The 27,949-nt window shown below is 30.4% G+C and overlaps 1 protein-coding gene across 4 annotated transcripts; it reads left to right on the top strand.

Moving 5' to 3' along the window:
• LOC143082811 (protein kinase C and casein kinase substrate in neurons protein 1-like) lies at positions 1-27,949 on the top strand. 4 transcript variants are annotated; one of them, XM_076258667.1, is made up of 12 exons: positions 1-62; positions 5,751-5,982; positions 7,582-7,781; positions 11,643-11,780; positions 13,780-13,809; positions 19,467-19,592; positions 20,151-20,251; positions 22,124-22,244; positions 22,764-22,942; positions 23,265-23,576; positions 24,760-25,004; positions 25,984-27,949. In XM_076258667.1, exons 2-12 carry the CDS (start codon positions 5,778-5,780, stop codon positions 26,100-26,102), a joined length of 1,776 nt encoding a protein of 591 aa, XP_076114782.1. In that variant the 5' UTR covers positions 1-62; positions 5,751-5,777; the 3' UTR covers positions 26,103-27,949. The 4 variants fall into 4 exon arrangements, with proteins under 4 accessions (XP_076114782.1, XP_076114785.1, XP_076114784.1 ...); XM_076258668.1 differs by lacking the exon at positions 1-62 and adding an exon at positions 5,257-5,281; XM_076258670.1 differs by lacking the exon at positions 23,265-23,576.

The raw sequence follows: 27,949 nt of genomic DNA on the forward strand, positions 1-27,949 counted from the left end.
ACCACACCCATTCAAGTCGGCCATATTGGATTTTCTAACTTTTCTTCACCTGCAAAATCTGGGTGAGTATGAGCATAGTTTACACACAACACCGTGAAATTATCCCTCTATAAAAGACAAATAAGTTTGATATAATATTATTACAGAGGTATAAAAATATTCCAAGTTTAAACGTAGCACACAAAACAAAATAAGTCTCCGGACGGTCTGTCAATCCTGACATTTTTTGGATTGTTGACATAATTTTGGATCAAATTATCATTTAATTTTACCCTTCGTTTGTTTTTCATTTGCCTGCTTTGGAAGTGTATTGGCAATATTTTAAACTTTAATTTACTTTCAAGTGTTGACACTCTGTCAGTTTGCATTGCAGACCACTTCCTTGAAGAAAAAATTTTGACAGGTGTTTTTTATTTAGCACACCTGGCCGGGGGCAAAAATATAATCTGGCCATTGATAAAAAAAATAATTTTAAGTGTCTCAATCTCATGATAATATTTTTTTCATGTTTCAAAGGCCAATTTGGGTGTGACCATATGATTTGGGCTGTCATGCCTGTAGATCAGCATGTTATAATGAAAGTTCATCATTTGTTCTAAGACAAATGTATGGTCATGAAACCTGTTGCAATACATTGAAGAGCTCAAATAATTATAGGTCAAAGAAAAATCAACTGTTTTCTTTGACTGACCAAAAGTATGAGCTCATTTAAAAATGTTATGAGGATTTATCATTTAGAAGAAAAAAAATTACCAATAATTGTGCATTAAAATATATACATATACAAATTGCAAATGACAATCACTGATATTAATACATGCAATACCAGAACTACATTCATATAAAACCATGATAGTCATGATTATATTGAAATGATTTTTTATTTGAAAAAATATTGTACAAACAAGTATACATTGTACATGTACATGTACGTTATACCCTATAAATTTGTAACAGGGCAGTGTTCTCCCCAGGCCGATATGACGCTGCGGTGCCGCAGCGCCTTCATAATATTTTCGAAGATCCCGCAGCATCTTAATTGTCCGCTGTCCCTTAATACTTGATCCCGCAGCGTGTTAATTTTCACATTTTCATTATAAATGTTGGTTAAAATTGTCAAGTTGCTGATCACCGCTGAGAGGTCGGTATTTACGCATTGTGTGTGTGATCACTTGACCATTTAAATAACGAATTTTTTCATTGGTCGAGAAGAAGAATCTATTTTAACACGACCAATGAACGTGATGAAAACACGTTATAAATTTGAATACACATTGCTAAAGATATTTACGATGAAAATTATGAATGATAGTATTTGTAATTGAAAAAAATAAAATAAACTTTGATTAAAGATAAAGAGAAGTGATTTATTTTAATATAAAGTGAAAAAATGTTACTTGCAAGGTAAATTGTCTTAAACTGTCGTGTTTTTATGAATAAAATGATCATTGAACATCGATCGTAAAATTCCGTTCGTTGGGAAATATGTGACAATCAACACGGGTACGGAATTGCTGCAGCTTCTATATAATGTCACTAGTTGATAATTTCAATGGTCTTAACTTTAAAAAAACTTACAAAGTCCGTTTATATTTACCTGCCAGAGATAGGTTTTAACAATAATACACACGGAAGCGTAATGTAAAACTACAGAAACTTGTCAGCTGTTCATTAACATATTTTTGTTTTAAAAAGTTGTATACCAAATATGATCAAATATCTTAACCATATTCGATTTTATTAATTCTGAATGAACATGTTCTCTGCAAATAACACTGAAAGGTGAATTCTAAGCAAAAGACAGATGATGGAAGTAGAAGTTTTATTTTTTAGCCTAATGACTTCTAATGAAAAGGGGAATACACCTTCCTCTTCACTGTCAGTATAAGCAGATGTCATTGCTTCTCCTAATCTCAACCTAGCTAAAGTTTTAGCAAGTGATAACAACAAGCACCATGTTTCTGGTTTCAATGACAAGTGGCTGACTGAGTTTTCATGGCTTACAAATGTTAAAGGGGGTATAAGCAAAAGTTATTGTGAGAGGGGTTTTTCAGAAAACCCTAAAGAGGATAAAGACAAAATTGAGGAACAGAATGTCCAACAAAATAACATTATCTTGAAACATTATCCCTAGAAGTAGCAGAGAGTACAGAGATGAATATTTGTATTTTGACTTATAAATAACTTTTGTGTTTAAAATCAATTTATTTCATATACATATATATATTCTTGTAATTCATTATTAAATACTCTGCATTATAATTCATATTGCATGTCATGGATTAATGACTGATTGCTTCAGATCACAAAAGTTCACTCTAAAAAAAGAGTTACGCGCCCTTGAATTTTGCGCCTTAAAAAAATCCTGGGGAGAACACTGCAGGGAAACCATAAACTTTAACCAAGGACGTATAACTTACAAATGTAGAAGTCCTTGCTCATACATTAGGATACTGTACTACATTTATTTTATTTCATATCAAACGAAAAAGATTAATGTCGTTCATTAATGATTTTTCCTCTGTAATTGTTGAAATTTTCATTACAAGTTTTATTTAAAAAATAGAATGAATGAACAGCAAAAAGCTCTTTTCTGTTAATCCTTCTTGTATGCCTGACGGAAACAGCATCTCAGAATTTTTTTCCCAGGGTAAACATTATTAGTCTAATGACAACATGTCACCTCTTTCAGTGGCTCATTGAATATATAATTTAAATGACAACAAAGCTTATTCACCAAAACTATTTTGTGAATTTCTAGTTTGGGGATGGGGGTTGCAAAACTCACTGGATCAGTCTATGATAATGTACATGTACCTGTAAAAAGACTCAAGATAATTCGTTAGTATTGTTAAATACTTGAGGGTGAATAATCATTGAACTCTCAGAATCATCGACCATGACATTTATTCAAAAGAAATAAAAATGTGTAGTACTTATTTGACAGTAAAGTGTAGAATCTGCTATGGACAGACATGCATGTTGTCATCAGTTTGTTATTCTGTTCGACATAGAATAAGAATTATAAAAGTATTAAAAGGAAACTGAAATGAATCAACAACATGCACATGAAAGAGAAAAGGAAATATATTATGCTTATCACAACTCTCCATTGTGACTTGAATGTAGAGTTGTCTCATTGGCACTCATATCATCTTATTCTTATATGATCTATTATGTATAAATACACAAAATTTATTTTATGATTATATGACACATTGCATATGCAAGTGAGCCAAAAATTTTCCCTAATCAGACATATTTTGATAAAATAGGCAATATCATGGATACAGGACCATAAATTCAAATACTAGTCAAATTAACTCTGTCCCCAATGATTCTGAAGTGAGCTGAATTTACCAATTGGCATTAAACAAACATCAATTGATTAATCAATCTAACATGTTTACCATTTGAAAACATTTGTATCAGTAAAATATTTAAGGGTGTTTTAATTTCTCAAATCATGAAGAAATGATATTTTCCAAATGACAATAATGTAATTTAATGATTGTGATAATTTTTCTGGTTTTATAACAAGTCAAATGTCATTTTGACAATGATTTACCAATTGTAAGGGTATAGCTATCCCATCTCCTTAACCATAGAGCAATTGATGTGTAACTATATGGAAAGGAATTTAAAGATTAGAAAGGTCTTAAAGCTGATTAGTTATTGAAATATTTGATATTTACTATGTATCCTAAATATTGAAGTTCATTATGTAATGAATTATTACATAAAATTTAAACTGAAAACATTGTTGTAACCTTTGAACTTCCTTTTTTAAAAGGAAATGAAAATAAAGCATTTTGAATTAGAACAGTCAATATACATTGTATGTATCATCCTTCACCATTACTTTTAAAAATAATTCAGAAATATGTGTTGATAAAGAAAAATGACAGTGTTATCATGTTATGATATGATCTACCTGTAAACTTGTATTTAATTTTAGAGAATAAAGTATCTATCTGTCTACCTGTTTCTTGTGTTCGGCCATAAAAAAGAATAGGTTTGTTTGCCCTAACCCTACCTACCCAAAAAATTGCTGCCTACTCAAAATCTTTAATTGTCCTGATGTGATTTTTTTTATTCAGATAGGCATGAAGACTAATAAACATCTAGTACTTAAATTTATCTTTGCCAAAAAACAGAAAGAAAATGCCTACCTACCTACCCACTGTCTCGATGTTGGGTAAGGTTTGGGCATACCAAAATATTTTTAAGTATGGCCTTAATGATCTGACTAGTGAAGACTCTGTGGTTCATCATACCATCCCACCAAAAAATTGATACTAATCTACAAATTAAGGCTTCCTGAGTCACAGCCTACAGTTTCCCAAAAAGTTCAGTTTAAACTTGTTAAATGGTGAATGTTTTACAGTGCAATAAATATTATATATATATTGTAATCATGGAAATACAATTCATGTAAGTTTCAGAAACTAGCATTTTAATCAGGTGGCGTGCTGTTTCAAGGGGGCATGTACTATTGCTTCATGCAGACAAAAAACCTATGCATTAGCTTTAATTTGTACTGGAAAATTGATAACAAATTGAAATTCAGAATGCATGTCATTGAAAAGAATACCCCCCCCCCCCTCCCCCCGCTCCATTTCTTTTTCTGTCAGAAAAAAAAACCCAATAAAATACCAAATTGAAAATCTCATCTTCATATGGTTTAGTATGTAAAATGTAGAATGTAAATACATTGTAATTGCCAATACATTAAAAATAAAATACTAATATAATGATCATGAAAATGTTGCTCAATTGATGATCATCATTATAAGTAATTAAAATAATTCATGTGAATCAATACGTTATTATAATTATAATAAAATTACATGTTTCCCCAAAAGTCAAAAGTGGGTTTAAATTTAGTATCGGAAATACCAATATAAATATTTTGCACAGCTTGTACTTAAAACATCAAAGTTTGAGGAAATAATTTGTAAAGTATAGCAATTGTTAATTGTATCTAATAAAATTGAGAATGGACATGTGGAACGCTGTCTATTTCTGTTTCTTATAGTTTTATCATATTTGTGTATTACCAATCCAAAGTTGTTAACCTTTTTTACAGGTACAAACAAATATATGATTTAGATTTATACATGTAGGTGAAAGTTGCCTCTAGATAATTATAACTATTGGTACAAGTACATGTATGTCCAGACTATTTTGAAAAAAAAATACATGTAGTTTTGTTTACATGCGTTTTGTGCTTCCTGCTGGAATAAATTTTTATTTGATAAAGTACTGGACCACTTTTTAGGTATAAGGAAATTTGATTTATAAAATGTAGTTGGATATACAAAAGAAAATCAATTTAGCCTAGGACAAATTTGTTTACACTTTGAAAGTTCAAATCATTGTAATATTTATCTGGAAAGTAATTAATCTTAACAGGGAAATTAAAAAAGGCCACTAATTAGTCAAATTACATTTCATGTTCATGTAGCATTGTAGAGTTCTTGTAAGTCATCATAATTTTTTTGGATCAAATTTGTAAATACTTGAAATTTTAGAAATAACATGAATAAACCAGTTTTTGTGTAAATTACAAACCTGTACATCCAGAGTTGAGTGTCTAGGATGATGTATCACTACAAAGCCAAATATTGTAAATGTTTTCATCATGCATTTTTACATGTACACAGTAGGAGATTAATTACACTTGTTATGATTAAACTAAAAACTGTATATTGTAGTTTTCAAAATAAGTATTTAACAATTAATTTCAGAGTCTCAGGTAAATTAAAACCAGCACAATGTCGATTCATGATGAAATGACGGCCACTAGTGACAGTTTTTGGGAAATAGGAAAATATAGTCGGACTGTGAAACGCTGTGACAATGGATACAAACTTTGTGACAATTTACGTCAACTTATAGAACAGAGAGCAGAAATAGAAAAAGGATATTCAAAAAATTTACTAGGTTGGACTAAAAAATGGAATGATTTTCTCGATAAAGGTATGTATATAGTCACTGGAAAATCTGTAAATAAATAAAATATGAATGGGGAATCAACAAAATACATATATTGTATCTACATGTTACCATACTTGTGTGCTCTCACCAAGTTCTGTATTTAACATGTACAGTAAGAGTATATGTCTTACCATACAGTCAGGATCCTACTTCGTCAAAATTATCTCCCCATTACGCCAGTTCATTTTCACAATCGTAAAAATGGAAGCCATTGTAGCGATGACGCGCTACCAATTTTGCTATTGGAAACCGATAAATTTATCCACATTGCACCAATACGATCCTTATATGTCAGTTATATTTTAAAAGACAAATGTATCAACTAGCTAATGAGCATCAGTTAATGATCTTGTCTGCATTGATTCAACTTAAAACTATTGTCTGATCGGTTGTTAGGTGGAATTTTCGAAAAATCATAAACATTTAAAAAAAATCTAATTAAATATTTCGTGGAAGGGCAGACTAGATTTTTTTAGTGGTTGAAGACTATAAACCCTAGTTATCACACACAAAAAATTAGAATTTTTCGAAGATATGCATTTTCATCATCCAACTTGTAAGACTGTCGTCAAGTACTTTCAGTAAAAAAATAGCTATTCGAACACACCTTCCCTGTTTGTGTGACTCATTAGATAGGTATTTCACTTGACCCATATATTTCATCTTTTAGTACTGTTATTTTTTTGTGTTATAAAGTCAACCTGTAGCTTTAATTTATAAAAATGATAGAATCTGAAGCGAGACGATGTATGAAATATTCTTACTTTGAACGATATCAAGACAAAATACTCAACTCAAACACGCCCTAACATAAAAAGGTGCACTCGATTTTCTCTTTTCGATACAATTGTTACCTATTTTTTGGAATTTTTTATTCAGTCACATAATGGAAGGGCAGACACGAAAATTACTGAACTAATAGATTGATATCTTTTCCGTCCGTGGTAATTTTTTCAAAAAAATCGGAGGTTATGCATTTTTGTCATCCAACTTGAAAGATACCCATGTCGTCGACTTGATATCTAATTGTTCTGCTTAACTATGTACTAGATAAATTGAAAACTTATGCAAATGGTGTTTTTGAAATAAAACACCTCGTAATTGAGAAGAAAATTGCAGTTTTGTTTGTTTCTATTAACTTTTTAAAAATTTGTCACTATAGTAAACAATACAGTAAACATTTATCGCCTTCTCTAATAGAGAGCTTCGATTCTTTTGTTCTATTTCAACCTGGTTTCCGACTGCATATACTCATGTACAATGTATCTAGTCTAAGTGAGGCTTCTTTCCAAAAGAAAATTGAGGAGACATACAATGATATAGTCATCATAAATGTATAAAATTGATAATATTTTTCATTTGTATTTCTTTGTTTTATATTAATTGAAAGTAGTATATTTCTGAAACAATAATCAAAATGAAATAGGTATCTGTTGTTTTCCCTTTATGCATGCTGTACATATTGTAATGTAAATGAATGAAGACTGAAAAAAAGCTTTGAATTGAAAACAAAAGGTTTATGTCATTTCTTGTGCTCTTATTATCCTTAAAGACTTAAACATTGTGTGTATATAATTGAAGGTCCAGAATATGGAACAACACAAGCTATGTGGAGAGGACTACTAGAGGAGGCCAATAGTACAGCTGAATTACATACAGTTGTAGCAGAGAACCTGATGCAGAAAGTTTATCAAGGAATCAAAGCATGGCAAAAAGAAAATTACCACAAATCTATGATGCACTATAAAGAAACAAAGGAATTTGATGATGGATTCAAAAAGGTAGGATTTGATTGGGCATAATTTTTTAGAACCTTAACTTAAAAACTAGTTAATCATGTTTATAAGAAGTATTAATCAGAGAAATGAGTTGTTACCTTTGAAGACCATTGGCATCTTTACCAGATGTTTTAAAATTTCGTGTCCTTAACCTCCAACATAACGTCCAATAAAATTTAAGTATGATGTAAACAAGCCGAAGCCCTGCCTATCTTAATTACCATGCTTGAGCAAACATTGATACAAGCAAAGCAAGCAAGCCAAACAAAGATTTGTCTTGCTAGCATTAATGTAAAAGCTGTAAACTAATATAATGTACACAACTTGGACTAAGAAGGACCAATAACCTGTTTAGTTTACTAATGTAGCGACTGGGTCCTTAATTTTATGTTCAAAAGCCCATCATCATGGTCATGAGAGGTTTCAGATAAAAGATGTTTTATTTGCCGTAGCAAAAGAACATATAGAAAACAGTTCAATGCCAATATACATACAAATAATTTTTCTTAAAAATGGAAATTTATGCCGAGTTGTTAGTATACTAATGAGACTCATTCAATTCCTATTTGATCCTTTGATCCGAAGGTTAATAAGAATTTGTATGGCATCATAGCTAGTGTCAATGGTTATCTTGGTTAGAAGTAGAAATGACACTTGTCTGTCTTCTTTTGTCACTATTCTAGTTCTTTATGTTCTTCTTCACTATACTCATACAAACATAAAGATTGTCTTAATAATACGTAAATAAAACAAAAAGCAATGTGGGATGAGAATTTGTACTGATCAGTTTAATATAAATAAATTGAGACAACCTTGGTCATGTAAATCATGGTCTACGGATCTCTGTTTAATGGTAGGAAATCTACAAATATATAAAATGTTCAATCAGAAAAAGAGATAACTCTATTTGATAACATATCATGAATGTAAAATATAAATGTCAATGTGATCAGTGAATTTTTACTCGACAAGAGAAAAGGGGTGAAATCTTGATATATATGTGAAAACTGAATCACTGAGTCTAAGTGTTGCGAATATTTATACGCCAAATTAAGAAATGAATGTCTCATCGTTGTAGGAGTACACATATTCAAATGTAGCATCAATTTATTTAACATGTTAAATTCTAAGATATTTGGCTAGATCAAAATGTTAATTTTATTTTATGTTAGTTTATATTATTTTAATGAACATGTTGAATACGACCCTTGATAAATTTGATAGACATTTTAAAATTGATGCCAAAAATGTGACCATTGGATGGGTATTGAGAACTCACATTCTGATATCTGTATGCAGATTATCTTGAAATTGCAACAATAAATCTCACATTTTGTCCATTCTTAACAAACACAATAATTTATGACTTTACAGTAACTTTATTTAAAGTATGTACATGCCTTTCCTTTCCTTGTATGAAATAAAGATATACAATGTGCAATAGATATACACTGACTTAAGCTTGCTTACAGACACACGTAAGTGTTTAAAGTACATGTGTATAAGCTTGTCATACTTTAAGATCAACTGTTACAATCTGTACAAAGTACAAGATGTATGACAGATTTTCTTAATCATTTATCAATCTATTGATATTTAACAAAAGATAAACATCATAAGTACAAGAAAAATGTGATGACAAACAATGTACTAATCACTACTGAGTGGAGATAGAATTAAGGATGAATACCATGTCATCATATCATGTCCTGAGGCTGTTTATATTTATATAACTAATAGTTTATGGTGTTTTCACTACCTAGTTAGTCTGGTTATCATGTTGTGATTTATTGTTACATATTTATAGTTCAATCTAGGTCAGACTTTGAATAGACACACAAATTGAAAAATTATGTACATGTGTAAACATATTGCCCATTTCAAACCTATTTTATTATTTTTTTGAAAGGAATTTCACTTTTTATACATGTACATGTATGATTTACATACAGGTAATTAATATAAATAAATAGAGATGTTTGACTGTGTTGAACATGTTCATTAATTTCAAACAAATGTAAACAGCAGTCCAACAACACATCGAGAAAATATGATCTTGAATTACCCTTTGCAAGTAATGAATAAATTTAACGTAGGCAAACAAGGATTTCTATCATACCAAATTCCTAAATTGACAGAATGAGGACAGAAAAATAACCATAGAAAACATATAAACTTTTGATGTACTATATATATCGTGACCTGCATGTTCATGTGGTCCTTACAAGAATTACATGGTACAAAGATGTAGAGCCAGAGAGTAAAAATATACACCACATGCTATATAGCTTGTAATGGACTGGTAAAAACAGCACACTTCGTATGTTAACATGGCAATGTACATTTTACCTATATGTTTTACCATAGACGGTGGGAATCAGCTTGCTTGTAGAAAAGTTGACCCTTAGCTTTGATTTTATTTGTACAACACTTTCATTGATGATATAACTGATGCACTAATCTTTAAAGGTTGTAATTCATATTCCTGAAAGAGAACATGATTTTTTTTTTTTGGTTTGAATTTAAAATTTGGAAGAAGAAGTGTGACAAGGTTAGATGTTATGTTTTAATTGACCTGAATTTGTCAAGACCTGTCATAATAAAATTGTATCAGATTTAAGTGTCATTAAAATGCACAATGTTACAATACAACTTACAAGGCCATGGAAATCAGTTCATCAACGTAGAAAAAACATGTAAAGAATGTTGATGATTTGATTGTGAACAATGGGGGACATTGTTATCCTGTAAAAAGATACTGTATTATAAAAATATAAATACTTGGTCCAGTCCTGCTCAGTATTCATACATTATTGTATTACCGGAATACTACATGTATATAGTTTTAGGACTGGTCATTTCTTGGTTGTTATTGAATATACACTATTTGTATTGTTTTCGTTATTGTTAGGTTCTAGTGTTAGCATGAACTTAAATGTCACATTTGTCTTGTCCAATCATTCTCTTCTGTTCAGGCTGTAATTATATGTCTATGCAATTTGATCCTCCATTCAAAAGTGTGATAAATCAGTTATTAACAGTACAGAGGGTGACTTTTATATTCTGGTTCACTTTATATACATTTTGTATTTTGACTCAGTATTTTGGAATGGTATTCAATAGTAAATGAGGAGACATGTCAAATTCACTTTTTTGAGCTCATTGAAAAAAATTGCCTTGTAAATTCTTTAGAAAACAGGATATTTCCAAATTGGCTCTGATATAATATAACAGCCCTCAGACTTTGATTATTTCTCAAAACTTCCTACATTTTTCTTGATAACATATTCACATTTGTGCATTACATAATAGCTATTTGTATCTTGTGTCTCCCAGTCTCAGCATCATGTTCTGGGTTGGCTATATGTGCATCTAATGCGTCCTGCAATGATATTATGTCTTAGGCATATTGATTTACACTCTGCCTTTCCAGATGACGTGGTTCCACTTTGTATTTTGGTACATTTGATAGAAACCATTATTTAAACTGCTAGCTTAAATCACTTAACTACAGTTCATGCTTATGTTTGAGTAAATTTTTATCAGGAAGCTAGATTTACTATTACATTGTAGAATGAACAGGTTCATAAATGATATTTAATCATAAAGATACCTGTTTCATTTTGGAAATTGCTGTTTTAGTACAGAAATTCTCTAGTTTCACTTTGTATATACATATAAAAAAATTATTCCTGTCTGTCATTTATGTTTTTTGCCTACCGCAGTGGGGTAGTCTGTCCATTATGTGCAAGGCTAAAGTTTTGATAAGTGGTAATTTAAATTTATTTTCTTTTTCTGTTACACTTTCATTGGTAGATTTAACAGAACATATATACTTTACAATATTATTTTGTATTTTTTCAGGCCCAGAAACCATGGGAAAAGAAATACACAAAAGTAATGTCCAATAGAAAAGATTACCACAATGCATGTAAAGCAGAGAAAAGTACAGCTAACCAAGTCAATAACATGAGAAGTGATGACTCAGTAGCTTTAGATACTGTAAGTACAAACGTATGGGTGAATGAACTAAATGATTGCAAAGATGTTTTGGAATCTTTTGTTGTAATGGATAGGGAATTTGAAATCTCCCAGTTGAGATGTTATCGAGGGACATTTTCATGATGATTCAAAATCTGTTTTTTTTTCTTTTTGGCTCTTTGAAAATTAAGGATTTTTTTATCAGACAACTTGTAGAAAAGTCATCCAAAAAAAAAAAAACAAGCTACAGTACCCAGAGTTATCTCATAGATCAATTTAATTTGTTAAAAACAATAATATGATCATACATGTTACATATGAAGAAAATAAATTTTATGAAGCAGGTGTTATCATGAAAGATAATACAGTTCATTGTAGAAATACTGATTATTGCAAAATTGAAACTACAGTTATAATGATTTTGAATCTTATTACTAAGGCCATCAATTATTTTACATTTTATAAATTATGATGTTTAATACATAAAAATCACTCATTTAAAAACAATCATTTCAAATAGCTAAAAATGAACTCTGTTTGTAAACAATAAATATCTCAATTAGAGAACTGCTAAGCCAAGAAATCCTTCAAATCTAAAAAAAATAGCACTGACTTAGTTGTCTGTAGATGATTTTATGTACGGTAATGTCATAGTTTGTATGGTGTGAAAATGTTTGTGGTTTTCAAGAGTACTGGTACATACCACAAGTAGGTGAAGTGCACCATAAGTACAGGTGAGGAAGTGCAAATATTTGATGATTGGAAGTACAAAATTGTAATTTATTGATATTATGTAATAAGTACCTTTGAGAATTATCAGGAAACATTTTCAGTCAAAATCTCTTTTAGTTAACAGATTCTGATATAATTTATTATGGATACCATGTGTCTAATACTTTATGAATGCATTTAGAAATTGTAAATGCATATATATATATTCTTTTTTTCTTTTTTGTAAATTTTATGTCTGTTTACCGTGTATATGTATTACCTAATGGTTCCAGCAATTTGTTTGGTTCTTCAATGTTGATTGTCATGAAGTGAAGCTAATTGTGGAAAATGGTTCCTTTTATTGTTCCTAACCTTCCTTTATCATTGACATTGCCTGAATGAATAACATCAGTGTTTACATTGTCAGTGTTAATCATGTGGGATATTGTCTACCATCTTTAAAAAGTGCTAAGTGTGAGGTTCTACTTTTAGGAAAATAAAACTCATTGCTTCAATGCTTACAAAATGTTTTAAAATATAGAAAAATGTTTTGGGTCTTGAGTGAACAAGAAATAAATATGTCCTGCATCCTTGATTTTTTATCATGCATTTATATGGTCTTGCCTGAAACCATCTGAGAAGTACATGATGGGTATTCTCAACCAGAGATGGCCTTGATTGATGATATATAGCTTAGTATTTCAGAAGGTATAGAATCTTAAGACATCCATATTTTGTATTCAGATCTGTTATATGTAACTCATCGTAACCTCATTTTCATGCTCTTATGACTTAATTCAATGTTTACTAGATATTCTAAATAGGTCTAGATCTGTTTCTAAAACACAAAGAGTGATACATAATGTAGAATCTTTGTATGGTGAACATGTCCATCTAAGAAGAGTCAACTGACCTTCATTTTTCAGTTTGTAGAATAATGCTAGGTTTTCATTGCCATTAGACAGTGCTCACCTGTTCTTGACCTTATTTTCATGGTTGATTGATTCCCAGTTTTAATAGCCTTATCTTTTGGAAAAGTATCTATTTAGAATTTAGCCTGATGGAAGTTTTACATATGTGCCGTACATTTGTAGTTAAAAAATCCTTCATGTTTTTGCACAGTTAACAAATTGTGAAGAAATTTTCGTGTTTTAACTTTCCATTGTCTTATTGATTATCTTAGAGCATGGACTCTATTTTATTTCCAGCTTAGTCTTAGTTATGACATCCTCAAGTAATTAGTATGAATAATTAGGTAAATTCCTTTAGTAATTAGTTTGAATAATGAGGTAATTTGCATTTTCATTAGGGCGACAGTGAATTGTGTTGTAGCCAGCAGGTAATACATATATAAACAAGTAGATGTGACAAGCCTTAACAATGTTTGGTTTTTGTTTTCGTTGGAAATTAACATTTTTTCCTGAATTTTCAGTAGACCTGGTCAAGTTTTTAAATAGGATGGCTAACATTAGCAATTGGTCCTGATACTTCTCGTCTATTTTTAATGGGAAATTATCTCTTTCATGAATGGATGTTTAAATTTTCTCCCTTCGGCTGGTAGATAATGGATCTAACAATAGAATTGGAATTTATAGGTTTGGGATAAAGTGAAATTATACAAGATCAAAGGCTATGATTAAATGTGAAGATATATTATTAGCAGTCAGTCTTAGATAATGTAGTAAATAAGTTATTATTTTAATTCTAATTTGTGGTAGACTTCTTGCACCCATGCATACCACAAATATTCAAACAATAAAACAGCTTTTTCCTAGAAATTTCTGTGAAAATACTCAACTAAAAATAGAAATAACACATGTTTGCTACTACAAATTTAAATAAAATGTTACAGTAATGATTTTAAGTTGAAAATGTACATCAGTGATACAAATCACATCTGAATTTATAAAAGTAACTAAATATGAAATTGCATTTTGCAGTTTCATAATCTTTTTGGGGCATCTCATCTTGTGCTATTTTTATAGGTGTGGGTATACTATTAAAAAGAAGAGAGTTGAGAGTATAACAACTAAAAGAACAACTCATGACAGCATGATGATCTGTTGATTTATATGTTTTGTCTTCAATGAAAGTTGCAGGCCTGGGTGATGCTTATTCATTGCATCTCAGTTGTTGACCATTTAGATGTTCTGCCTCAGATTCATGGTCCAGGAACTTTGAATCAATTGGCACTTTTTCCAATGTTATAAAAAAAAATGATTATTATAAAGTTACTGATAAAAGTTTTATGTCTTAATAAAGGGATGCAGAGTTATGAACAGAGTAAGTAAGAATGTTAATTGTTGATTGATTTATTGTATTCTTTGAGTTTTAGTCTTGTCTGCTGACTTTCATAGCAGAAGGGGAGTCATAGGTGTTGCTTTTCTGGAATAAACTAGCCATGTTACTGTACATTAGATTGTTTTGTTCTGAATTTTCTGCCATCAGACAAGACATATCTCTGTGTCAACAGTTTATTTAAGTTTTGATGAAACTTTAAAAATTCTGGTCATTGGTTAATAATTGGATTACAATCAGGTATAATGTTTGTGCTGATGGTTGCTGGCATGGCACAGCATGATGTATTCTGACCGACAGTCATTGTCAAGATATTCACTATGGAATATGTTGTAAGTTGAAAAAATAATTAGTTTATGCAGTAGCAAGAGTTCATGAACCACTAAAGGCCAATATTCTTTAAGTCATATTATATGAATATTCACAGAATGAGATGAAACCTTATCAGACATATATAAGGTGTGGTCATATCATAGACAAATGTCATAACTTGGTGGACAGATAAAGTATCTCAACTATGTGTATTATATCTATCACAATAGATATTGAACTACCTTTAAATGTTTACCTGTAGTAAATAACTTAGGCTTTATATTTTCTGCTTCACCTAGTTTAAACATCTATTGTAAAATTTTATAGCCGTTAAAAAGAAACTACAGTATAGGTCTTCAATCTTTCCTGTTGGTATTGAGATGTATCTATTACTATTATGATAGATACTCATTTGCATAAGACAAAATGATACAAAATAATAAGTAATATGCCTTTAAAAAAGACAAATAGGCACTTGATTAAGATACACCCTTTAAAGCTTCTAATACTAAAATTTGATTACTTTTTAAAAATTTATAGGTTTTTATGCCACTTCAATAGCGGAGGGGGGCATCAAGTTTCAACTTTGTCTGTCCAGAAATTGATTTCAGTTCTCTAACTTTAGTTTGGCTCAACTAAATGTTATGAAACAATAACAACCAATCGTATGATAGATTACAAAAATAAAAACAAATAAGCCAATCAGAGCGTTCTCCATATCATGGTTTTTAGATCGCAAGAACCACAACTATTATACCTCCTTACAGAAAATTATTTTTCAGGTTTATCCACATGTAAACTACAATTATACTACTATAATATATAGAGACTCTCTGTATTCTGTCTACTGTTTTCTTTGAAATATTTACTATCAAACGAGTCATACCAGTTGCATATATATATTGAAATAAGAAAAACATGTGGAAACAAGAATGTGTCCATAGTATACGGATGCCGCATCGACACTTTTACCAAAACTACCTCATCATAAAATTCTTTAACCTGAAGCGGGACAGACGGACGGACAAACGTACGCACAGACTAGAAGCATAATGCCCATAAATGGGGCATACAAATTTATTGTTGAAAGGGAAAGTAATGATTTGGCCAAAATGAAAGTAAGGTAGAGATAAGGTGAGGCAGGACTTTTTCGAGACGTCGGAATCGGTTCATTTAAGCTCATGATTTCAGGATTGATCCTTACGGGATCCAGGAATATTTTTTCGAATTTGGGATGTCGGGATATGAATTTCATTAAAAAATGCACGTCGGGATTTGCGGATCAGGGCCCCTCCGACCACCCCTCAAATTAGCCGTAGTCATTTATACAAGATTCAAATCCTACCATTGGCATGTTAATAAGGCTCTCAAAAGGAAAAGCACTGATGGATTGTCCTAGAAGCATTTTTATTAGAATAATAATGGTCTATAAGCAGTGTCATTTATTTTATGTTTGAAGCAGTGCAAATTTTGAATTTAATTTGACCTTTACCAAAAATGCATTTAGTAAAGGTGAGGAATAATTGTGGTATAAGGCCAGAAACCCGAAAAATAATTGAATTTAACAGAAAGGAAACAAATAACGGACTTTTGAAAAAAGGGAGAGGGCTTTTGATACCTTATATATGAAATTCTCCAGACATAATATCTTTTACAAAAATTCATCCTACAACAGTTTACAAGCTATATATGCCCGCCATTTCGCAGGTTTGTTCTAGTGTTATTTCTAATGGAAAACATTATAGTTATAACACATTCTGATGAAAACCTTTCTTTACTTAGATGTTTCTGCTGAAATTCATTGAAAAGTAATGATCAACAGTTTGTGCTCTCTTTCTAAAGTGTTTCTTTGTTAACCAGATTTGTGTAATGTTGACTCAAATGGTACTGTCCACTCTATAGTAATCTCCTAGTTAGGCATGTGGGTTAAACATCTTCTCAATACTTATTTGAAATGGTAATTAACTCTTGATAGAAATCCAAATATGGAAGATAAACATCTATATTGTATTACAGTGTGAATTGACCTTAGTACACCCATTTAAGTGTGTGAATTGACCTCAGTACAGCCATTTAAGTTTGAACTGGTCTGCTTTAAAGTTTTATGTCAGGCGACTGATCACACATTCTTAAGTTATTCAGTTTGGGGGTCTACAATTGAAAATTGATATGATATCTAATTGTCTATTTTGTCAAGTAAGAATTTTTATGGGTGGCTAGAGTGTAAACTGTCCTAAGGCTTTTTTAAATTATTTTTTTTGGTTTGAAGAATGAAAATCTAATTTAAATAGTTAATCAGGTACAGAGTGTCACACTGCCTGACAAATATCTCATGTTACATTCATTTCACATTAGTGATGGTCAGAAAATTACTGTATATAATTACCATTTGACTAAATGACCGTTAGAAAACTTGTTTGCCAGTACACACCTGAATGGACAGGTATACTATTTACCTGTAAGATAGACCGGTAGAATACTCAGGGAGATAGATATGAAATATCAACAATCCATATCATATTCCTATGTTATTGAGCATATATGTATTCATTTACTGAAACTTGACACCAAAAAAAATGTTGAGCTGATCCTGCTGATAATGTCTTAAATTTTAATGGATTTTTGTTGTTGTCCTTGTATGAAAATGTTGAATTTGTACATGTCCAAAAATATATATATAATGTATAAACCACTACAATATACATTTTAAGTGTAAGAGGCAGACAAAAGATGTCAACCTTACTTTACGAGGTTGACGATATTTGATTGGTGAGATTTCATAGCAGATATATAAGTTTATAAGATATGAAAATTTTATAGATATCTCTTAGTATCAAATTTTAAATTGCACTGAAATAAAAACTTCACCTTCTTAAGTTTGAGAGATAGGTGTAGGTATTCTTTACAGTAACTTTTTAATGTACTTTATGTTTATGAATACAAATTGTAATTGTATCTTATGCTTTAGTTAGAATGTCTAAATTACAGTATAACCTGTGAGAACAACAGAATTTCTCACATTCATTCACATTGACTAGAGTTGAATTATAATTTGCTTGTCCTTGTTACCCTACCTTTAATTATGTATATAAAAGGATAACATTTTTCACATCATTTGGTTACCACTTTCTAAATTTACTTGGCGATTGACAGTTTTGATCAACATTGTGCATATGCCATGTACACAGAGTAATCTATTGACAAATTTAATTTATCCTGAAAACTAGATAGCAAGACACTTTGACACATTGATGTCAAAAAGGGTGTAACAGAAACCCCCAAGAAACCCTGGGATGTGTCACTGCACATTATAGTCAAGAGTGGTGAAAGTGGTGTTAAAACATCAACAATCAATCACTCTTATGTTGAATTTCAATCATAACTTTTTTTTGACACTACCCATAAATAAGAGGCCAATAACTGTTTGAAAACAAATTAAATAAATGAATCTCTCTTGAATCTGCTCTTCAACTTTTTACTTCTTTGGCTGTATAAATATTTTGATATGAGCATCACTGATGAGTCTTATGTAGACAAAACGCGTGTCTGGCGTATTAAATTATAATCCTGGTACCTTTGATAACTATTGATTTTACATAAGTAAGAATCTGGGAGTTTGTTTGGCATTATAACATAGTATTGATAAAGTATCTTTCAAGTATGTTGACAACTAAGGGTCTATCTTACAATTTATCTTGTAAATTGTTTTATCTGTTTGGTATGTCTATACCTAATTGATCTTTCATATAGAAAGGTGTCATCCCTGAGATTGATGAAACAATTCTCATTATCGACAGACAGTTGAATGGAGATTTTAAGGAAATACTCTATCTTATGTAAATAGGATTAAAGTTTGTTTTACGTAGGTGTATCAATGTTTGCTTTTGCTATAAATTTTTTCCAAGAGAAATTTGCCTCACAGTGATTTGATTTGAAAAAAACTATTAGCCATTAATGCCAAAGTGCACTGTTATCATCATTCAAACATTATTTTTAATATAAATATAAGAGGATGTGGAATGAATGCCACAAAGTCAACTCTCCTAGAGAGACAAAGTAATTTTAAAACAACAACAGGTCACTGTACAGCCTTCAACAATGAGCAATATAGTCATAAATCCTCTCCCCATCTGAACCTGCTAAACCTATTGCAGCCAAACTTGAAAGGACACTATTATTTGAAAAAGTCTCATTTAAGTGTTGTATCACATGTACAGTTCACAATTGTTTTACAGTAAGTTTTTTACAAATTCCCTTGTAACAGAAAACCTATAATCTTTCCCAAAAAGCTAGAATTTTATTTAGCATGCTTATAGTATAAAAATCTTGACTGCTTAAACTTTTTTGTCCGACCTTTTATTAGTAATGTCCATCTTTATTTTACAGAAAAAGAAAATGGAGGAAAGATTATCAAAATGTCAACAGGAAGTAGCAGGACTAAAAGACAAGTATGAGGCCTCTCTGAATGATATAAACAACTATAATGCCAAGTATATAGAAGATATGACAGAGGTAGGAAACAGGATCATTTAATTCCGGGCTGTTTTTATTGCCATCTACCCTACAATAAGGCTGCTAGTACAATAAACATTACATACATACAAAAAGTTATAAGATTGCTTCCTATGATCACTGGGCATTGGACAATGCTATTGAATGATCTTTCATAAATATAGGAAAAAGTCATTTCTCATATGAAAGTTGCTCCGGTGGTTTTGATAACAATTTGATTGTTGCATATTGAATTTACTAAAAACCCATTAGGAGAACAAGTAAATCAATATTTTCCACCATCAAATAACAAAAAGTGATGCTTTCAAACGCAATCCTATTATCTGTATTCTAATGCAACTGAAAGAAAATAAATGTAAATTATATGTTTGAAATCATGTTCATGACTTCTGCACTTGCATTACATGCATTATTTCAAACCATCATTCATGGAGTTAAAAAATGAAGACCACCAAATCATTTAACCTGCAATAGGTTTCACTCTGACAGTCCTGTGTCTTAAAGATAAAATGAAGTTTCATGAACTCTGCTACATTTTCTTTTATGCTTTCTTTACAGATTTTCCAAAAATGTCAAGAATTTGAGAAGAAGAGAATAGAATTTTTTAAATCAACATTTTATGATATTCATCAATGTTTGGACCTTTCTGTTGTTCCACAGTAAGTAAAAAAGTGGACTAGTTAAGTACACATGTGGTGGTTATAGCTTCTTTTTTGTCATTTCTTCACCATACAAACACATTGTTTGAAAAGTTTAAAACATAACACGTGAATAGAATACTGTTATTATTTCCTGGGTTTTGGGAATTTTATATTTATCTGTAAACTTGTTGATACAAATGACCATGCATACATTAATTCGACAGTGATTTTACAATAGAAAAAAAGTAGAAACTGATTAAATTTTAATTAGATAAGTTAATAACAACAGTTTGATTGTGGAGGAGAATTTGGTGTGGTTATGTTTATTTAAAAAACTACATCTATCATTTTAAAATGATATTTAGAGAAATAAAGTACCACATTATAAAATGGAGACCCAAGAAGCATTTCTAAAAAAAGCTGTAAAACAACCATTACCTGTCTGCATATATATATTTCTAACTGACTATATTTGCCAGAAAATCGAAAACATACACCCATTCTTATTCTGAAATAGTGTTTTCAACTTAGAATATATGACTTATTGAAATAAGTAAATTTTAAATCACTTCTTTAAGTAGCAAATTCGAAGTTTTGTCACAAATTGTGATGTTGTAATTTTACCAAAATTTTAAACAGAAGGTTTAGATTATACCTTTTCAATTGTTAAATTCAAAAAAGTGAACTTTTTGCTTCTTTTAAGTAGCAAGGTTTATGCCTTTGATGCTATCATTTAGCTGCAAATTCTATTTTAGTTGAAAAAATGCTAAAATAATGGCTTTACATAATAAACTGATACTTTCTTAACAGATTTGTCCCAGCAGTGGGAGTATTTTTCCTGTAAAGTTTAAGGTTTCATCTTTCAGATTATGTAATAAAACTCTACTGTTCCCGATAAAAATTTCACTGTTCGGAGGGTGTTGAAATTAGTGGGGTTTATCAAAATATTGATACTTAAAGAAGTGATTTTTGGGAAGGAAATTGAGGTATGATACTTAAACAAGTGATTTTTATGTCATCCTAGATTCAGTACAAGGTCATCACCTGAAATGACCCAGTCATCCTATCAACACATATGTTGGTTCTGATAATTTCAGCAACATAATTAGTCTCTGGATCATTAGTATTCTATATTTAAAGCTAAAATAAAATTAAATCACTCAGTCTAGTGATAAATTTGAACTACTTAAATAGGTGATTTATATTAAAGAAAGACATCTCTTACTTCTGACCTTTATGGACATAATGTTACTTGAATCAGTGATTTAGAAAATCACTTATTTAAGTAAGTCCCCTGACTGCTAAATGCTACAAAACTGTATCTCAGATTTTTCTGAGGTCCAGTTAAAATAATTAAACAATTTACAATATTTGTGATATATATAAGGCCTTTAATTAAATCTAAAATAGATGCAACAATCTTTCTGTAACAGACATGATATTAGAAAACTAAGAAATGACTTTGAAACTTGCAACCTGAGTTCACTTTTGCAAAATAAAACTACTTGTTGACTAGTAAAAGTAAAGTTCTATTAAAAAATGTTAAAATTTACTTTAAATATGCCACTTTTGTAATATGAGTAACAGTGTATATGTATGATTCTTAGGTAATCTGTCTTACATATTTCAGCATATGAAGGATTGTCACTTTTTCCTACTGCATGTTGGTGACTCTCTCAGGGCACGTTTGCTGAACGCCACAAAATAGGACAATAGTGCTGAAATAAGTGGTAAATCAATCAGTATCTCAGTAGATGACAAAGATACATTTCAAACACAAACAGTTACATTAGAAAATGCTATTGCACTACTTCATCCTATTTACAATATGTATTTGTACCATACAATCTTTTTGATAAAAATATAATGTGTTTATTTCTTGTGTTTCAGGTTTCCACAAATTTATACAGATCTCCACAATGTTATAGGTAAAACTGATTCTGATCAAGATTTACGATGGTGGTCAAACAATAATGGTTCAGACATGGCAATGAACTGGCCACAGTTTGAGGTAAAAACAGTTAAAATCATTAATATTCTTCCTTGTACAGTAATTACTTTTTTCATTCATAGCTTTGCCTAAGTTAAAACCTGAAAGACCTAACCTGTAAAATGCATACAATTGAACAGTCTTCTGAGAGCAAAGAATCATTCTATTCATATATTTACACTGCTTCTTCTATCAGTTTGTCCATTCATTAGTCAAACCACTTTTTATCTGCATTTTGTTGTGATCTGCTTCCTGTCTGTCCATAGGACCACACAATTGGTTTCAGTTCTTTAACATTAGTTTGCCTCAACCAAATATAATAAAACTACTGGTATACACAATGCTTATTACTACAAAACACAGATCAAGTTTGAAATTGGGTGACATCACTTTTACAATTCATGAAATGGCTTTCATTTTTAGCACTATGGGTATATAAACATTAATATTTCTATCTTGTAATTGCAGAATTATAATGTCAAGTCAGTATACTACTTGATTTTTTTTTATTATTTAAGGGTCATCATTATTTATTTCTAGGAATATTCACCAGATCTGCAATCCATTTCAAAGAAAGAAAGGAAGTCCCAATTACATTCTAATGATGGTATAACGATAACAAGCATTAGACACAAGGGAGAATTTGCACCAGCTTCACCAAACGCTGGAGGTTACAATCGTCAATCGTCTAACAAAACAAATGATAGTGATAATGGCAGGTCAGTTGATTTTTATGATATATGTATTTTAGGCAATTTATTGCAATCAAATGGATCTTCAATAAGAAATATCTGTCTATGGAATTCTCTTCTTATCATGGTCTTCTATCATGATGATGATCCATTACAGGAATTGGCTATGTAGCATTTCCGAAAACAACCCTGTCAGTTGTTCTAAAAAAAGTAGGTAAAACTTTTAAGTCTCCAATAAGAAGAGTTGTAGTGTAATGCATTAATTAAAAATAATAATGTTTAATTTGTAAATTATTGTGTACTGCTTAGTATACTTAAGTATCTCTTCTTAAACTGAATTTTTTATCAGGAAAAATTCCATAGGTATTATCTTACCTAGAAACCCCTCTGTGGGACCTTTAAAACCACAACGAAGTCCATCTCTACATAAACAGTCAGAAAATAGAACAAAACCTGAGGGAGCACCTAGTTCATTAGTTGATAAAAACGAAACCAGACCAATACCTGAAGGACAGAACCGGTCTCCTCCAACCCCTGCAAAGAGAACACTTATAAGGAATCAATCTGGCAGCAGTATACAACAGAAAGTAGAATATGACGAATCGTTAAATCCATTTGGTGATGACGATGAAGATGAAAACGACAAAGTGGATGATGAAAAGTAATCCAACTGACGTATGCCTACTACTGTTCTAACAGCTTTTGAATGTTCGTTTTCCTGATTTCCATTGCCTGGCATGTTGTTATCTATGGTTTCCAGATTTGCCATGTTTCAGAGCATGAAATACTAGTTGATTTTGCTATTTATTTTTCAGCAATGTTTGTACATCATTTATCTTTGAATATTTTATGCATTTTCATGTTTTCTAAACCATTGGTTGATAATAAGATTGAACTACAAATTCGTTTTTGGTGTCTCACTATTTTAACATATTTTATCATTTCCATCATAAAAATGTATTTTAAAAAATCAAATATAAAATAATGAGAGAAAAGAATTGAAAGCACATGTTCTGTTTTCTTATGGAAGTTTAATACAGAATCTTTTTTGATGATATTGTTAACTAATGGTTTAGAAGATGTACTTTTATTGACTGATAATTATATTTTCAGGAATAGATCTCAATACCTGCACATTCAATATAATTAAAATTTGTGACAGCCTATTCCCCTTATATTAGCTTTTCTTCCTTGATCAGAATGATACTAATATAAATAGCCATGTACATGTAAATAATAAAGAAATTGAATGCTTAGATTAATAACAGATAGTTTGATTTATTAATTAATTAATTCATTTTATTTAGAAATACAAATAAATGTCTGGATTTAAAAAAATAATTATTTCAAGTGATATAGTTCATGCTTCAGAGATTTAAAAAAACATTAATTTGACAAAATAGACTGGTCTTGATGTTTTAAACTGTTTGAAGCTACTACTATGACTTCATTGCATGGGTCTTATATAAAATCTCTAATCTGTCAAGCATGTATCTTGTCAAGCTCTAAATACTATCATTCATAAGAGACAATATTAAATCAGTACCATGTTTACTTGCCGGAATGCAGAATTAGATATTGAAAATGCTATAAATACAACATTATCAATGATCTGTTGCTTTTACGAACTCCATTGAAAAGAATCAGCACAGCTGTACCACATAATTTTATTTTGAAAAATCTTTTTTAATATTTAGTTGTTAACCAATCATCATCAGATAATTTCAAATGTGTCATACAGTTGTCCTTTTAATGCTGTATTACAATGCTTTTTGCACTTTAATGATAAAATGCTATTAGTAAATTTTATCTTCATACAACCATTTTTAATTATCTCCTTCCAGAAACAACCAGAGATCATCCTATCCACAGCCAAGCTATGAACCAGAACCAGAACTAGACGAACCCACTGAACAAACATACAATGGTCGAACATACCAGCCTGAGCAAGATTCAAATCCTTTTGGTAATGAGGACACAGGTTCAGAAGATTCACCGAAAGAATCTCCTCGGCTAGCTGACCCTGTCCTTGTTAGGGCTGTCTTTGATTATGAAGCGGTTGAGCAAGATGAGTTCAGTTTCAAATGTGGTTAGTATTCTCAAAAGTGTATATTGAATTCTCCCGCTGAGTTATTTCAATTTCTGTATGTATACACCAACATAAAAACATCCTGTTTACATAGATAAGGGCTGCCATAGGTGTATAATAGTCCAATCAGTATATTTTGATAGTTTCATATTATTACATAAACATGATAAATGATAGTGATTTAAATGTACAATCAATTTCAGTAATATCACTTGTGAAATAAAACTTGAGACTCTCCCCACCTTTTACTTAACCAACCCGTGAGACTAACAACTGAAATTTTGCACCTTGATACTTTAAACTAATTGTGCAGATGTTACACATATCAATAATTAATAGCCCTGGTGCAATTAAAACAACTTCTTGCTTCACAATTATTGCAAAATCTGCATCAATTTTCTCCAAGTGACGCTCTGCCATTTTGACAACAGTGCAGTACACAAATATTAATATTCCAAACAAGTACACTAAAAAGACATATGTTTATACTACTGACCTCAGTATCACAGAAAAGAGGTGATATTAAGATTGATTGGTGATTGCTTGACACCATATCAGCTTTATAATGAAAAGTATAACTAATTGTCATTTAAGGAATGACTGTAATATTTTTTCTGTCTATGAAGAAATAACAAAAAAATTTGGTGCACACTGAATAGCGGGTTATTTAACAGTGTGCACCACATTTTTTATGTTATTTCGAATAGACAGAAAAAATATTACAGTCATTTCTTATAATTTAATTCTATTTTAAACCGTAGAAAACCATGAAAAAACGTTGATGACGTCATGGTCACATGACTAGATTATGTCTATGGGCTCAGAACAAAATAACGTCAGCCAATCAGAAGACGCGTTACATCCAAAATTAAATTATATTTTAATATAAAAGATAAGAACACTTGTAACTGAATGCTACTAAACTATACTATAATAATATTACTGAATGCTGCTAAACTATACTATAATATTATTACAGGTGAAGAATTTTACAAATTAAGCGAAGAGGACGAGTTAGGTTGGTGTAAAGGACGGAAGGCAGATGGTGAAGAAAAACTTTATCCAGCTAATTATGTCAAACCTGTTAGTGAACTTTGATCAAAGGGAGATAACTCCTGTGTGTTATATTCTACAATGAATATATTAGATATATAGATAAATATGTGTATTCAGAAACAAGGATTGTAATGGTTGGCAACATGGTTGTGAAAAAAATGTATGAAGCTATCTGTTGTTAAGAGATTAGAATAAAATGAAATTAAGATATAAATTTTATTTGTATTTAGTCTGTCGAGAATTGTGTATAGCGGTTTGCTAGTCCATTATATTGATCATTGTGCTTCCTATAGAGACAGATAGATATATTATTTGTAAAATTTATTGTTCCATATTATTATGTTTTGTAACTTTGTTAACATTTTGTTGGGGGAAAACACAGATTGCCAATTTCACTTAAGCTTTTTATATTATAGCGAAAACCAGGTTAATAGACAGTTATTTTAAATAACAACTTGTAAAATGCTTAACCACAGTTTATCATTAGATTGATATATGTATGTTATTCTAAAGATATATTATTGAAAGCTAATTTAAAGTTAATTTCATGATTAAGGGAGTTCGCTTCTCAGTTTAAAAATAATTAACTTTTCAAAACACTAGTTTATATTGGTATGGGGTTCATAAAGGAATCAAAAGAGCAAAAAAAAATAAAGGTCAATGTGCTTGTTTTCGAGATATATGCCATTGAAATTGTGGCGGGAAACTTTTCTTCTTTGGCAATTCATAGCTTTACCATTGACAAGTTTGTTTCAAAAACTATTTAAAAAATAATTATAAAATTTTGTAAGACTTTTACAGATTGCCTATCATTATACATGTAAAAGATTTATATAAAGAAAAATGGGGGTCAATGGGCAAATTTTTTAAAGGCATTCAGAGGATTCTGAAAATCAGACAAAAATCCTTAAACATGACAAGCGAACTTTCTTAACATAAGATTCACATGAATTTAATGTATACGGAAAAATAGACAGGAATAAAAAAAAATTATATTTAGACCTCATCAGCAGGTTTTGCATTTTAAAAATTGTAAATAATCGCTGCAAAAATAAGCGCTTACAGTATATAGTTCTACTAAAATGTCCTTAATACAAAGTAAATTTTTTCTGAAGATATAGCAAAGTGCAATTGATTTGATAAAACATTGTAAATTTTAGATAAAGTATCATTTATATGTATGTCATTAATACTCATATATCACTGTATTATATATCATTTAATTTAATCATTCCTTCTAAACACCTTTCAGATGTAATCGTTCAAAAAAAGAATCATATATAAATGAATAAGTCATTTTGTCTGTTTTTCTTAATTTTTTTTATGCAAATATCCTATATTTTGCTATGCATGCTCTCTTATTTTTTATAACGGGGAAATTTTATAAAGGTGTAATTTTTCTGAATTTTTAAGCTTTGATTTATTTCTGGCTACAAAGTACTTTTGTGCACATTAAACATGTGATAATTCTGTGTTCTTCATGACACAAGTAGAGAACGGCTACTAGTTATTCATACCTCTGATTTTGAACAAATTTTACCAAACTTAAATCACAACAGATATTAAAACAAAATATTTCGATTAAGACTCTTGAATGTGATTTGTTATTATGCTACTTAAAAAACACACAACGCTTCAGTTCAATGTGAAACAATATATATTTGTACTAGATGAAAATGTATATTAATCAAAATGATAAAAACTTAAAAAGCACAGATTTATAACATGATATTTTTGTTCAATTTTCTGGGTATTCTGTCAACAGCTCTACCTCTAAGTAGATCTTGAATATATATTTTATTTTGACCCTGCTTATATTATCAAAGGGCAGGCCCCTTAAATCGCTGTACCATTTGTAAATCATGGTCATTCTAACATATCATAGTTTT

This window comes from Mytilus galloprovincialis, chromosome 7 (genome assembly GCF_965363235.1).
Source record: "Mytilus galloprovincialis chromosome 7, xbMytGall1.hap1.1, whole genome shotgun sequence".
In the NCBI taxonomy this organism is placed as follows: domain Eukaryota; kingdom Metazoa; phylum Mollusca; class Bivalvia; order Mytilida; family Mytilidae; genus Mytilus; species Mytilus galloprovincialis.

Bases quoted from the DNA above. Each gene is read 5' to 3' on its own strand.
- LOC143082811 (XM_076258667.1), top strand. From the start codon at position 5,778: ATGTCGATTCATGATGAAATGACGGCCACTAGTGACAGTTTTTGGGAA. The intron at 11,781-13,779 runs GTAAGTACAAAC...CATTTTCATTAG, and splicing joins ACTCAGTAGCTTTAGATACT to GGCGACAGTGAATTGTGTTG. The intron at 25,005-25,983 runs GTTAGTATTCTC...ATATTATTACAG, and splicing joins TGAGTTCAGTTTCAAATGTG to GTGAAGAATTTTACAAATTA.